The 14,865-nt window shown below is 39.8% G+C and overlaps 2 protein-coding genes across 2 annotated transcripts in view; both read right to left on the bottom strand.

The window, feature by feature from the left end:
• Window positions 1–472: 472 nt before the first annotated feature.
• On the bottom strand, window positions 473–11,006 carry LOC108682892. The gene is made up of 13 exons (XM_047885010.1): window positions 10,993–11,006; window positions 9,558–9,628; window positions 7,488–7,637; window positions 6,803–6,984; window positions 5,698–5,755; window positions 4,854–4,995; window positions 4,411–4,511; window positions 3,465–3,563; window positions 2,923–3,010; window positions 1,928–2,024; window positions 1,485–1,657; window positions 1,032–1,189; window positions 473–855 (listed from the first exon to the last, which is right to left on the bottom strand). Exons 1-13 carry the CDS (start codon window positions 10,993–10,995, stop codon window positions 627–629), a joined length of 1,551 nt encoding a protein of 516 aa, XP_047740966.1. The 5' UTR covers window positions 10,996–11,006; the 3' UTR covers window positions 473–626.
• Window positions 11,007–11,651: 645 nt separating this feature from the next.
• Window positions 11,652–14,865, bottom strand: part of LOC108682894 — a 31,153-nt gene continuing 27,939 nt past the window's right edge. The window contains exon 23 of the mRNA XM_047885008.1: window positions 11,652–14,493. Coding sequence (XP_047740964.1) covers window positions 12,556–14,493 — 1,938 coding nt within the window. The 3' untranslated portion in view covers window positions 11,652–12,555. The remainder of the gene's footprint in view (window positions 14,494–14,865) is intronic.

Raw genomic sequence — 14,865 nt, 5'->3', positions numbered from 1 at the left:
CGCTATCGTTTTTTTCATTTACCTTGCTTGAAAAATCCTGTAATATGACTGAAATTTCAAAGGATTTTGTTATCATCGTTGAACCGAATCAGTCATGAGTAACTTAGTTGTTGGTCCTGCAGTACTGCAAGGTCGACAACCTGTTGTTTACACTACGCCTATTCTTCAGCGCGACAACATTATGAAATGCCGGCGAAGTCCTCGCTCATTTCAATCCAAAATAAGTTTGTCAACTACTACGGGAAACATTTGTACAAATCTTTCCAAAGGTTCCTAGTAGATTTCATCATGGTTGAACTAGTATAAGGTTGACCCATGAGATGCTCATTTTTGCGGATGTAGCTCGTTCGTCTGTGACGTCACTGATCTCAGTGACGTCACGGGCATTAACCAATCACCGAAATGCGATCAAACCAGTCAACCAATCCGTCATGGGAATGACGGGATTGTTTGTTTCTCGATCTCAGTGACGTAACAAGAAAGCTGAACTGAAAAACGGAGGTCCTCGTGGGTCAACCTTTATAATTTAACCATGGATTTCATATCTGGAATGGTCTACACTACCAATGGCTTCCTAGTATACCTTTAAGCTGGAGTGGTCGCAAAGCATTTCTGCACCTGTGGCGCTAGCGTGCGGCTCTCCAGAACTGCAGAGCGCCGACTACCAGCGCCCCTGCGGCGAGCGTGATCATTGCCGGCGACACGACAGGAACGCGTCGCGCTCCGGCGGTGACGGCGGACTTCGGATCTCTGGTCCGTAAAACGGCCTTCCATGTGTCTGAGTAGCTCGTTTGCTGGTGGTTCACTTCCAACAAGTTCTCAATGTCTATCTTCTCAAACAGCTCCAGCTTATGACTGCAGGAAAGACAAAAGTCAATGGAATAATCCTCTCTTTGTGAAAATGGAAACCTGCTAGTCAGTGCATCCGAGTTACCTTTAGCAGACAAGTTATTCATAGTAGGCTAAAGTGGAAGTGATTAAGATGTTCACTGGCATTGAAATTTAGGAAGATCTTTATTGTTATTTCTCACTTGTCAGGCCTGGAGTAATGAGGATCGTTGTGGGGGGCGGGGTAAAGAGCCTCGTCAACGCGGTGGTCGCCAACGCCGTTCATGGCGAACGCGTTCACCCGCGTCACGTTTGGCGGGAAATACTCGGCAGGGATGAGAGCCACCCCCGTCCACTCGCCCTAGTATACAAAGATGCTATCGCTAACCTAAATTATTGTTATTCTAAATTATGGAACGAATCAGCAAGAAAGGAATATATGGATGCATGAACTAACTTTTTTAACACGTTCAATTGCCGGTTCATTTACAAGTTTTTTCTGTATTAGAAATTAATGAAAAATTAGAGAATGGAAGCGATACTTTCAATACAAGGCGTACCAACAGCTATCTTTCAATTAGCGAGTTTACGGCCGGTGCCGGCGCAATAAACCTAATTTTCCCACTCGAGCAGTTGCTTAGATAAACAGAACTCACAGGAGTCTCGTCGTCGTCTCCAGTTCGTCGGGATATGACGGTGAAGTTTAATGGCAAGGATTTCTGGACCTTCCTGCGCACTCCGGTGTAGAGAGAGACCTGGTAGTGGCCCCAGGGACCCATGTCCACTTGCAGGTACTCCATTTTGTCGTTCACGAAAATTATTTCCACAACTGGCGGGGAAATATATTTTCGATCATTTAGCCTAAATTCAAGTTTAAACGAAAGAAATACAATTATTGCGATAACCCTGTGGATAGAATGATCGAAAAGTTATAAATTAGTAGGTTGAGTTTAGTTTAACGAAATGCCTTCCGCAACAGTAGCAAACAAAGCCATCCGCAACAGAGGCAAAAGTTTCGTTTGAATGTTGCGTTTGTTATCGATAATTTTTTTAATAATTCTGAACCTATGAGACATGTGAATTTAGTGCGTATATTCACCCTCGTGGTCGCTGATGTCGTCCAAGCAATGTTCAGGATTTTCCATTGGTCGTGCGTCGTTGTAGAAAGGCGCTGAGATGTTCACCAACACTCCGGACTGTAAATTAATATTTAGATTTTCGTGGCTGTTGTGTGATTTTATTGGACCAACTCAGTCCCATTATTCCATTTCACCTTCAAAGAACGGTAATTTTAGTAACGCATCGAGTATGAAAGCGTTCAAGAACAGACTCGATAAAAAAAAGTCTGTATAAAAAAAAGTATATGTTCTGAAAAAGTATATGTTCTGACGAAATGCCTAGCACCATATCGAACACGGTAGAAGTCTAGTAGCTATTTCAAACTATCGTCAGTTATAAAAAGATCCGGTCAAAGGACATTTTTTTAGATCGGCTGCGAAAGAGTCACGAAAAGAACAACAATCGGCCACAGGTCACATAAAAAAATGTTGAAAGAGGAAAAGGCTCGACAAGCTGTAGGATTTTCTGCGTTAAATGCTAAACTGCAGGTGACTCACTCATGACAGAGTGACATGCTAGTTAATTTTATTCCATTTCAAGAATCGGCAACAGGCCATGGGCCTATGTCTTCAACGCCGACACTTCTATTCTATTCTAAGAACAGACTTGATAAAGCCATGGAAAAAATATATGTTCAGAGGAAATGTCTAGCACCATATCGAAACCGTTAGAAGTCTAGTAGCTATTTCAAACTATCGTCAGTTATAAAAAGATCCGGTCAAAGGACATGTTTTTAGTTAGATCGGCTGCTAACAAGTCAGGAAAAGAACAACAATTGGCCACAGGTCACGTATAAAAATGTTGAAAGAGGAAAAAGGCTCGACAAGCTGTAGGATTTTCTGCGTTAAATGCTAAACTGCAGGTGACTCACTCATGACAGAGTGACATGCTAGTTTATTTTATTCCAGTGACTTTAAATTAATTAATTAAAGCCATGTTGAACTATTGTGGTGTTGGCCGCTACACGCTACTCACTTGTTTCTGCTCGCGCAGGGTGATGGTGACGGGTGTGTGGTGCACACGCTCCCCATTCCATGTTGTACGAATTGTGTAGCGATAGATGCTGTAGGTACGCCACAGAAATTAGTGTTCGGTACAGCCTTCTTTTCAAGATTGTTCTGCTTGAAAATGGCGTAAAATTAGTTACACACGTAATCTTGAAAAGATTGACGATGCTTTCTTACCTTTAAAATTTATTTTAAGTGCTGATCGCTTAGCGCTCGAATCATCGTTTTACTGGTCGACGTTTTTGTTCTTAAAACTTTAATTCTGCGCCACTTCAATTTTTTTTGCCACCTGAGTTCATTATTTTAAATTAAGAAAATTGTATTGATAATTTAGTAGAATTTTTTATGAGAATAATTTTGCTAAGAGCTTCACAACCTATTCATTTAATAGGTATAAATTACATCTGAATAAAAATAGCATCATTAGGTATACGTTTAAAAATAAATGCCAGTCTGAAAATTTGTGCGACCTGACGCAAAGAACGGCCGACTGAAATCGAATGTTCTCACCCTTGCATGGAGTCGTTCCAGAGCTGCGACTGAGATCTTTGCCAGTAGCCGTCAACGATGGATTCGAGGTCCAGAGGCTGGAAGTACTCCAGAGCGTGGCTGGAACATTGGAACATTATTAGGCACGGAAATATTGATCGAAACTGCACTAATAATCTCTACGTTAACCGCAAGGACCTAAATTTCAGTGATTGACTGAGATCTTTGCCAGTAGCCGTCAACGATGGACTTGAGGTCCAGAGGCTGGAAGTACTCCAGAGCGTGACTGGAACATTGCGTTAGTATATATTAGAAACTAAAACATTGATCGAAGCTGCACTCAAATTTCTACGCTAACGGCAAGAACCAAAATTCAAGGTGATTAACAGTCAGAAAAAATGTCTGTGTGGCATTGGTCTATTAGGCTAAAGAGAAGCAGCAGAAATTCACACTTGATAATACTACGGTTCCATATTTCCTCTTTTGGAGGTGGAAAAAATCTTTTGTGAGGATAACTTTCACAGTTTTTACGTTGTCATTTCACTCGTATTTGAAACAACAGCAAACTCAAAACTGGCACAAATTATGAACAAGACCAAAATAATATTGTCATCAAGATGAAGTTTATGCGCAAGTATTACTGAATAATCTACTAGCGATAAATTTAAACGACGAATGCATGCGTGTGCATCAACGTGGGTTCTTGCGAACTTTTCGAACTCTAATACGATTTTTAAAAGACACTCATTCCCATGTTCAACATGCTTTTGAATGAAAAACTTGCTCAGCATCTTGCAAAAATCTAACAAGAAACATCTCAAAATCAATATTACTTAAAAGCGATTAAGATTTCTTAATGTAATCCTCAGTAAACGAAATTACTTTCAATACAGCACCACAGAGGATAGTAGCTTTCTAAGAACGCCATGTTTCTGTGCATAAGGTTTGGTATTGGCTAATATCTTACAATTCAGCCTCAGCGAGTTTCTTGGGGTCAGCTGGGTACAGGCTCTCCTGATGCCGTCGTACTCCAGGAACATGCATTGCGTATGCGTTGAATCTATTCACCTATTGGATGAAGCGTGGATTATATTGGATTATTATCATCTCAATAAAAATTTAATCATAATCACTGAGCTGCGAGTTATGGGATTGTATTTGAGAGCACCGAAACTGACTCTTCAATACCTAAGCATAAAACTGAACTATGATCAATTTCTGAATATATCCATGAAAAAAATATGAACAAGCTCACTCTCAAGTTTTCTATATAACTGAACAGGATATCACTGTAAAACCATACAATTGTGGTACTAAAGTATTTTATGCATAAAGTAAACATTTTCGAGATAATCATAAGAGGAAATGTTAATAACTCCACGTGAAGATATTAAGAGAACTCTCGCTTACTCGGGGAGGAAAATATTCTATAGGAATGGTGGCAACGCCCGTCCATCTGGAGCCCTGGATGCTAGAGGAGACCTGCATAGGGAGGGAGTGTCGCAAGATGTTGCGGGGGCCGTGGAGCAGGAGGGCGATGTGCTGTCCATGCCTGCAGAGGGTCAAAATTGGAGAGTTTCATGGGCTAAAAGTGGCGACTCACTATCTAAAATTAGCGAGTTTCATGAGATAAGAGTATGTAGTGGACCACGAGTAAAATTAGCGAGTTTCAAGGGATGAGAGTGGCGGACCACGAGTAAAATTGAAACCAAATGTAATGCGGGTACAAATGTTGCTACAATAACAGATTATGATTTATCCAGGGGGTTTCGAGAACAAAGGATAAAGATAATTCAGATTGAGATTATTCCTTATGCATTACGACCACGGTATGACGTCACGGTAATATATTGAGATGGATTTATCGTTCAGGGTGCACTAGTGCACTAGTAACATACGGCACATTTTGACAATGTGCGTATCAAGATTTCTTTGTGCAACAATACAAATATACGGGAATATCATAACAATGTAGAACCAACGCACTACGTATTTAGGATGCCAGTGGGCGGTTGTGCATTCAAGTGCGACGTCAGGGCTACGCCGGTAACACGACGAAGGTTCAATTATTAATAGGTAGCGTTAGCCGTCGAAATATAGTCACGATAGTGCATTATTTAGTGTATTGATCTCCACTAGGTACCGCATAGTGTGATGATAGTGCAGTAATTGATCTACACGATGTACAGCTCTTTTCTCCCAAGAAAGAATGAGCAAAAATTCGTATAAGCAGGTTGGAAAAAGTTCGACTCACGGGCCAAGTTCCACTTCAAGGTACTGGTCGTCATCGTTGAGGAAGAATGCCTCCACGACTGAAACAATTGCATTTTGATGATTAATTGCAGGTGCAATATTCCTACATGCTTTTGAGTAAAATCCAACGCTAAAATAATTCAAAATCTATGATCAGTCATAAATTATGCACCTTATTTACAACTGTACATAAAAAAATTGTACTGATAGATGAAATTCAAGATTGTTTCATTTGTTCTTTTAAATGTGCAAGAAAATTAACTTTCACTGACGAAGAAATTGAAGATGCATTCAACACTCAGCTCAACCTATTACTCTCACTATAACCTGCTAGTTATATATAAATGCCAAAATGCTAAACTGCTCTATTTTCGACATTCACCCAATAAACTTTTTCCCTTCAATCGACCAACAAAACAGCATTGAAACTACGTATAATAATCGAAGTTTCCACTGCCTCAACAGTGCATCTTGTATACAAGTTTACTTCATATTACCGTGGCGAACTTTGTTGATACCTCACAAATGCTTTTAAATGTAGTATACTGTATACTTCACATTAACTTGGTTGCAGTGATATAAACAATAGCAATTACGAGACCATCTTGCATTACCTTTGTTTCCACTTGCAAATGATCGAGCGTTCATAAAGTTCACTAATGCACACAATTGCTTTCTGATTACTGATGCCAATAAAAATAGACGGTAACAACCTGAAGCTTAACATAACTTCCAATCCACCTCTACATATACTCTTCAGTAATCGTTGATTTATTAGAAAACTAACATCCTGCGATTTACAAAAATTAAGTAACTAACTAATACAATTGATTGTGAATGAATAATTGGATAATCCGTCTGCTTAGACCAAATCCTACAACTCTTTAACTTCTACAATCTCGTGTCACTTAAACAGCAAATTCTTGCAATTTTATCAGCAGGTCAGAAGCAAAAAAAGCACGATGTGGTCCAATTACCCGGAATCCTTTGTACCTAATAAGTTTCACCCTACCTCAAGAGGCACAAAAATTCAATCTATAGAGTTTCACGCACTGCTCGGGTCATAAATAATTCACTGCGCATGTCCCGGTTACACCCGTGCACACCTTCGTACTCCCAGAGTTGCCACAAAGGCTCCCCCGGCTTGGCGGTGGGTGAAGGGTCACCCATGTAGGGAGCGTCAATGCGCCATGTCACATGGTCCGGGTGACCTTCGATGGACATGGTGATGGGGTCGTGGTCGATGGGTTCTCCGTTCCATGTCGTGTTGATTGAGAAGTGCAATGTGCTGCCAAGTCGAAAGGAAAAAACCAACATTCGCATTCGACGATTGTTACTTTTAGGATATTTAACTAATAAATAGTAACCTGGTTAATTGTTTCGATTAATATAAAAATGGTGAGGACTTTTGTTGGCAATTTTTTGTTTCTATTGCGCTTCGTTGTTTTATATAGGACAATTACGCCGTTACCGATTTGAGATTATTCAATCACAAGAATTACAACAATTCATACATGATAATCTAATAAACATTATGTTTATCCGTTACATTGGGATCAAAAGACAATGAGCCTTTTACTAGAAAATGAAGCTCAAGTTTCTTGCATAGAAACATGTATTTAAAGGAAGCAATAATAGTTATTCAAGTAAATTTTCTTCGAGCTTAGACTGAGAATTACCAAAAATAAATTTTACGCTAACTGCTCACACTACGGCCAGCTAGAAACGCTGCAGCTATTTTTCACGAGGACTAATCACCAACAATAAAATGCACGTTACTATTGCTCTTACTTTGGCTCATTCGTGCTTCTTTTCGACGTGTTCTTTGGGGCGACATCTCTGGGCAGAGCCTCTGTCTCTGCGCCTTCATCCAGCGCGTTCATGTTGTCGGTTTCCTGTTCTGCAGAGACTGTACGACGAGATTCCGCTCGGTTCTGTGAACTTTGAACATAGCAAAATTAAAGGTAAATTAAAAGCCCTGAAACAGAAAAATTAATACTTTGTAACGGAAAATTTCGGATAGGAATGCCTTGGATTAACATGGTTATCTGGAGGTAAAGCGTTAATGTCGTCGGTTTCCTGATCTGTGGCGACTGTACGAGTTCGCTCGATTCTGTGAACTTTGAAGAACATAGCACAAATATAAGGTTAATTAAAAGCCTTGAAACAGAGATATGGATACTTTGTAACGTAAAATTTCGGATAGGAATACCGTGGATTAACAAAGTTATCTGGAGGTACAGCATAATATTACATCATGAATATCTGATTTCGTCGCGGAAATTTGTTGATTTATTCGATTATACAACTAAATACTATCGAATAAATCGTTATAAGTTAGAATTAAATACTTGGGCAATATCACTGTCAAATGACACATACGAATATAATTGCATCACATCGTCTATACGATTTGATCTCGCTATGAAGATCGAGGTTAGTTTATATACTATAAACTAAAAAAAATATATTTAATTGAAGCTCTACGCCTCTATGGTTTGAAAATTGAATATGCCTAATGAAATATAAAAAATGTAAAAAAAATCAATGGAGATGTTTGCAGTTCTTGAGACATTAATATACTTGGCGCGAGCCGCGGGAAAACTACCCGGCATTTGTGATCTTGTAGAAATAGAAGCAACCCTCACTATGATTCCTTCCTGAACAAATGAGGGGGCATAATAACGGCAGTTTATCGAATAAGGGAATCAAAGAAAAATGATAAATTATTAGGGAAAACGAAGCCAGCAATCAGGACCAAATTAATTTCATTGTACCTCGTCCATTCAATCCAGTAAACGATTGCTTGAATGAGTCACGAAATTTATTTTCGTAAATAATTCAATAAACACGCACAATTCTCTTCCAAAGCGACTCCGATGGATCAGATGATGCAACGAAAATTTTGTCAAGGCTGATCAACATCTTAAATTGGAAGATCAATACTTGGAATTCTACGGTCGACAAGAGAACTTTTGATTTGGAAGCTAACATGAGACGAATGCTACAAATTCAGGAGCCAACACGAAATTAACACAGCGAATTAAAGGGCCGGCAGCAGACGAACTGCTTAGATTTAGTGTTTGGGCTAGCATTCTTTTTTCGCAAAAGATGGAATGCGTTGCGAGATTGATAATTTTGCTGGTCTTCTCGCTCGCTGCCGGTACTTGCTTCGTGACAAAGTAGTTGCCGTTGTCCACTTGTTCTCTTAGGATACACTGAAATTATAGGCAACTTACAACGGCGAGTTGGAGCTTAGGTTTTTTAACGACACCTAAGGTGTCGAATTTATTTATTAATCTCGTGAAAATGCTTTCACATCTGATTTTGAGTTGATGTTTAGGTTTGATGCCTCATTTATCATTTACCTACGGACTTCGGTAGCATAACTAACATTTGTCGCGGCTGCCGGCAAAGCCTCTTTCCTGCAGCCCGTTGGCGTTAAACAAAACCATGACAGACAAAAGCTGCTGCTAGGAATTCGAAACTATAAATCTCATATGCAGTTAAAAGAGGCATGTTTATTTTCATTTAGCTCTCTTACCCGTATTTTCTCATTTAAGACCTAAAGGTCTTAAATGGGTCATCATAACCCAGGTTCGTTTCCAAGAAGTGCTTGATAGCAACTGATCGTCTCCTAAAGCGCACGTACATGACTATCAATTCAGCCCGACCACTGTACATCGATAAAGCGGATAAACTGACGAGAAAAATTTAATTTCCCCTAAATCTCACTAAGTAAAAAGAACTTACCCGAAAACTTACCTAAGAAGTTGAGGGCTGCGCAAGCGAATCAGTTAAGCAAAAACTTATAAGCAACATTTTGTTCAGAAATATACTTTCTAAAGACGAATTACTCACGAACAGTGAATTTCCAGCGAAATAAAGTTGTTGGTGAGCGTGTTTACATGCTGCGACTGTAGCACAGCGAGCTGAAACATCAACAACATACGAGTTAAGATGCATTTTATATAGTAATCTTATGTATATTTGTCCATGTTTGTGTGCGAAACCTGGCCCCGCACAGCATAATTAAGTGCTGTTGGGGCGTATACAGGGTATTTGCCGAGTCGGATATTACTTAGACTGAAGTGCTGGTTGACAAGCAAAAATATTTAGGTAGACTTCTCGCATCTATTTCCAATTTTACTAATGAGTTACTCATCATTAGTGGGAATTTCGGCAAAAGATAAATAATTCAAAGTTCAACTTAAATCACTAAAATGAGTAGAAAATTGAATAAAAATTTCAACTAATTGTTTACAGTGTCCATTCACCCAAAGTTATGCACCAGAATACGTCCCATATTAAGAAAGAAAAATTTTCAATACTAGCGTACTGATATTGATAAATGTTCCAAAAAATCAAGCGAACAAAATTTCTTTTACACTTCTCAAGCACACTCCCCTCAGCGGTAATAGACTAAAACCGTTTTCTCTCAATCTCTGACATTCCCGGTAATGAAGACAAACAACCTATGGTTTCCAATATGATAGACACGGGTTTTGCAACGTTATTCAGACATTGTAGCACAGCACGAATACTAAGAATGCTCAATATTGCGTGATGAAACTTTACAGAAACACGCTGGTACAGCATGTCGTTATAAGAAATTCTCTGCGTAGTTATACTAAGGTTATTGAGTGCACTGCCTTCCCAGACTGTTGTGTTCATGGCAACAGCTGCAATGTGAACAGCGTATCGTCGCCAGCCAAGGCCATTCAGTGATAGCATAGATACTTTATTGGTACTTTTTGCTTCACTTAGTCGCTGACACTAGAATGAGAATTCCCGGCAAATGTGAAGGTAACTTATCGTACATGTAACTACAATAAGTAAGGAGTCAGGTTTTAATAGTTATTAAATTTGTCAGGTGATCGTGTGCATTAATTAGCTTGGTGTGAAGTCGAAGTACGAATCCGCTTAATGATAGTCTTCGATTTGGTTGAAATTGTAACATGCAATAATAGGTTTCTCGTTATAATTCTCGTGTTAAAAAGCAAATGTAGATTCTCGGTAAATTAATTACTTCGATTTCCAAGTAGTAGAATAAAAAAAATCGATTGATTAGTACCATCAAATGTTATATAACGCCAACAAATTTTATATTACGATGCGGCGTAAGGACGACCGACAGTTTCTTGGTCACTGATAACGGAAATTTGCATACCACACCAAGCACACCATTAGTTTTTACCGTAAGGGCGCTGTGCAACAGTCTCGTTAATTTACGTAACTATTTCAAGTCTATCCCTCAACAAGCAAGCACAACCAATCAACACAAGAAAAAACTTACCATCAGATCTGAACTTACGTGAAATCTTTCTGACTATCGAGCAAAATTTGTTCTTTCTCAGTTGGATACTAAAAAATAGAAAATGTTCTATCAGAGACCTCAAACAAGAAGGATTCTGGACACACTCATACGTGACAACGTCTAGACATGAACTGTGTGCGTGCTCTTCATGAGTGAACGTTATCGCCTGATGATACGAGCACGAATAACAATTGGAGAATATGTCATAAAATTACTAGACCGTAAGATGGAAACAATCAAACATATTACAGATTCCTGCGATAGTCATAGTTTCTTTTGTGCTTCTCAAACAACATGATTAAAGTTATATATGTCATAATGGAGACATATATGACATATATGGAGAATATGTCATAAAATGACCGGACCGTAAGATGAAAACAATCAAACTTATTCCAGATTCCTGCGATAATTATAGTTTTTTTTATGCTTCTCAAACAATATGTTTAAAGTAATAATTCCATTCTGAACCCGTATAATGATTGTTAAGCTTAACTACTGGCCTATCCACTTCAGTATTTTACTATTGCGCAATGACTTTGCCCTTTGAAATGTATAACTGAAATAAAAAAGTTTGTTCATGTTGAAATACCCCAAATTATTTACATATCGTATTCAATAGGGAATTAAAAAGCACCCATATTATGTAAATGTATTAAACCATCATAAATATACATTTCGGTGTTGGTTAAACACTGTTCTTTCTATAACGATGACAGTTTCATTGTCTCGCTTATTACACGAACAATTATTAATCTTTAGAAGTTATAATGCATTAGTAATTTATTCTTGCCGACATTTCAGATCTTATCAAAATTGAGGTAAACATCCTGTGAGCACGAAGCTTCGACTGCAAATCAGCAATATAGAGGCGCAGTTTTTATGGACAGAAACATTCGGGAATTTATTCATCTAATCGAATCCAGCTGCCTTCTTAGAGAAATCACTTGCCTCTTACCCGTACTTAAAATTTATTCACTTACAAGGATGTTGACAATAATTTGCGTTTACTTTAAACAACGGAGTTGTGACCACTAACAGGAAGGGCGTTAAAAAATACGCTAGTAATGCCGAACATTGTCTTACTTATAACGAAAAGGCTATTCATAAGTTAGCTGATTCTGCAAGTAAAAGTTGTATTTTTATAATTGTTAAAGTAGATAATATCAGCACTCAAAACTACCGTGCTACCTATTTGGGAAATTTAGTAACAACTGCACAATTTACTAGAAATTCCGGCAAAGTATATACAGATGTGCACTTGATTCCGAGATAAATGCGAAGCTTTTGCTTATATCAACTCCATAAAATTCCAGTGTGATTCTCAATAATGATTCTTGACGATTTTTTAATGTGAAATTTTTAGGCATGAAATAAATGTAATCAGGTTAGCAATATGCAACTTCCTAGGTAAGTAATTGGGTAAAAAAAAAGATGAATTGAAGAAGTTTAGGCACGAGAAGCAATTGATTTAAAAACATTTAGACGGAGGCTTTCGAAAGAAACAAGTCGGCCACTATAAATAACCATGACATTAATTACTTAACAATATCCAGGGACGCATGTCAGGACACTGGCGTCGAAGTATTTGCCTCTTGGGCAACGCCAAGTGTAGACCTGCCAACCACCGTTGTCGATGATGCATTCGTGGAATATGGGGCACCGGAAAGGATCAGCATGAAGTCCCTGTTCCACGCACAAGTCGTGGGGTGGAGGATAATTAGTGAACGGAATGGCAGTTGGAGGAACTGTTGCTGTTCGCCGCGGAGCAGCTTCACTAATGCTTACTGTCCCGGGAGTCTTTACTTCGTGTGGAGTTTGAGCCGCAGATGATTGTTTGAGGTCATTGGGTTTGGTGATTTTGGTGCGACCATTTGTCTGAATCGTATTTGTTTCTTCGAGTAAGTGATTAACTGGTGCTGGTCGCTTGTCTGCAATATCAGTTTGTAACGATGGCTGCTCGAATTCAGTTCTAGGAAGTTGATCATCGAACACATTTTCCTCAGGGATGTCAATTATCGGTAGAGCTGCATTCAGTGATGGTCGAGAATGACTGCTCAAATCTTGTTGTTGCTGACTAACGCTACTGACTGGCTGTTTGTTAGGGTGAAGAGCAGTCAACGAAGGCAGTGAAATGCGGGTTGTTACGATGGAATCTTTTTGCAACGCAGGTCCAGCGAGTAGAACCTCTTGTGGCTGCTCCACACCAATATCATTAGATTTATGTGTTGGTACTATTTCGTTTACGATTAAGTTATTTTCTTCATCGTCAAACAAGCTAGGCTGCGGTACATTTTTAGCTGGAACTGCCTGCACTCTTGAAGGCAGCCTATGAACTGGAATCGCAGGAACAGGTGCGGAGGGAACTACTGGCTTTCCTTGTAGTTCTGGACCCCCAATATCAGTTTGTGGTTGAACTAGTACAGCAGACACTATTGGCTGCGCTGGAATGGTTGACTCCAGAACAGCTGGTTGCACCGGGAGGGTTGCAACCGATGCATGTGGTTGAAGTGGGATGGCTGAATCTGAAACAGCTGGCTGAACTTGAAGGTTTGAATTTTGAATAACTGGTTGCACTTGGTCGGTCAGAATCGGAACAGCAGGTTGATCACGAACATCAACAGAATTGAAAGAATTAGATGGCTGAATTGGAGCATCCAGCTGCGACGCTTCATGGACAACAGTTGGCGCTGGTACAGCGTTTGAGGCGAGTGTTACAGTGGGAGAAATTTTATTTGGCGATGAGCTTTCTTCAATGTGAGCCAAGAGATGATCTAAATGCGGTTGGAGAGGAATGAGATGAGCGTGAGAGTGTGGCAAGTGTTGCTGCAATCTAATCTGTGGAGGTAATGAGAATTGTCCCTGACTTTGAATAGCTACCGGCCTGTCGTTGAAGAAGGTCTGGGGGAGAACGAGTTCGGACGGATCTTGAACAAGATGCGGTCGTCCGAATGAAGACTGCGGCTGGAAGAACGAAGTTGGAGGGAAGAGCGGTTGGCCGGGGGTGTGAGGAAGGGGAAGTCCAGAGAAAGATGATTCGACATCTGGGAGGGAAGCAGGTTGCCAGGTTTCGTCAATTTTTGTTGGTTTTGGTAACCTTGGCACACCTCTATCTGGTATAGGCCGGAAGCGGTTTCCGATAGGCTCTTCAATGTCCTGCCTTCTTGCCTCTTTTACAAGCTCAGGTTGCGGGACGGCCGGGGCGCGAACTGTTGATATCATTGGTCCTTCGTCTTTGATATCACTGGTCTTCGGAGACTGAGTAACGGACTCTTCCTCGGTAACTGGTTCCTCTAATGGCGTCTGGATGGTTGTGACAAGGGAGGATTGAGTGTCGTCAGCACCACGAGTGAAGGATTCGACTATACTTCCTTGCTCGGTGAAATTTTCTAGGATTGTTTGAACAGTGGCACCTGTCGAGTCATCGGCCACGGTTGGAGATTCGGGCCCAACTTCCGCTAGGCTGGTTGAACAATCCCTCTGCAAACGACACGGTACATTCTAAAGACTTGTGCCAGCAATCGTGATTTCCTTATAAATAGAAAAGGGAACGACAAAAAAGAATCGGTATAAAATATAATAAATATTTCAAAAGGCTAATAAAACTGTTCCCCTCACCTTTTAAAACCGAAAAGAAACCGAGAGAATCTCCAGAAGGTTCAGTTTATGCACGTCACTCGGAGGTTTGTAGTTAGCTTTCAAGCACAAAGCAGCACGGCTGTTTCTTCACCGCACAAGAGAGACGCAGAAACGTCAACAAGCAATCAGAAGTAAGTAAGGAAACCATAAGTGTGAGTCACCAGAAACGCATAAAATTACCCGTAGGTTTTAATGCACTTCAATACCAAAGAA

Source organism: Hyalella azteca, unplaced genomic scaffold (genome assembly GCF_000764305.2).
Source record: "Hyalella azteca isolate HAZT.00-mixed unplaced genomic scaffold, Hazt_2.0.2 contig16697, whole genome shotgun sequence".
Lineage (NCBI taxonomy): Eukaryota > Metazoa > Arthropoda > Malacostraca > Amphipoda > Hyalellidae > Hyalella > Hyalella azteca.
This window is presented reverse-complemented; position numbering and strand designations above follow the sequence as displayed.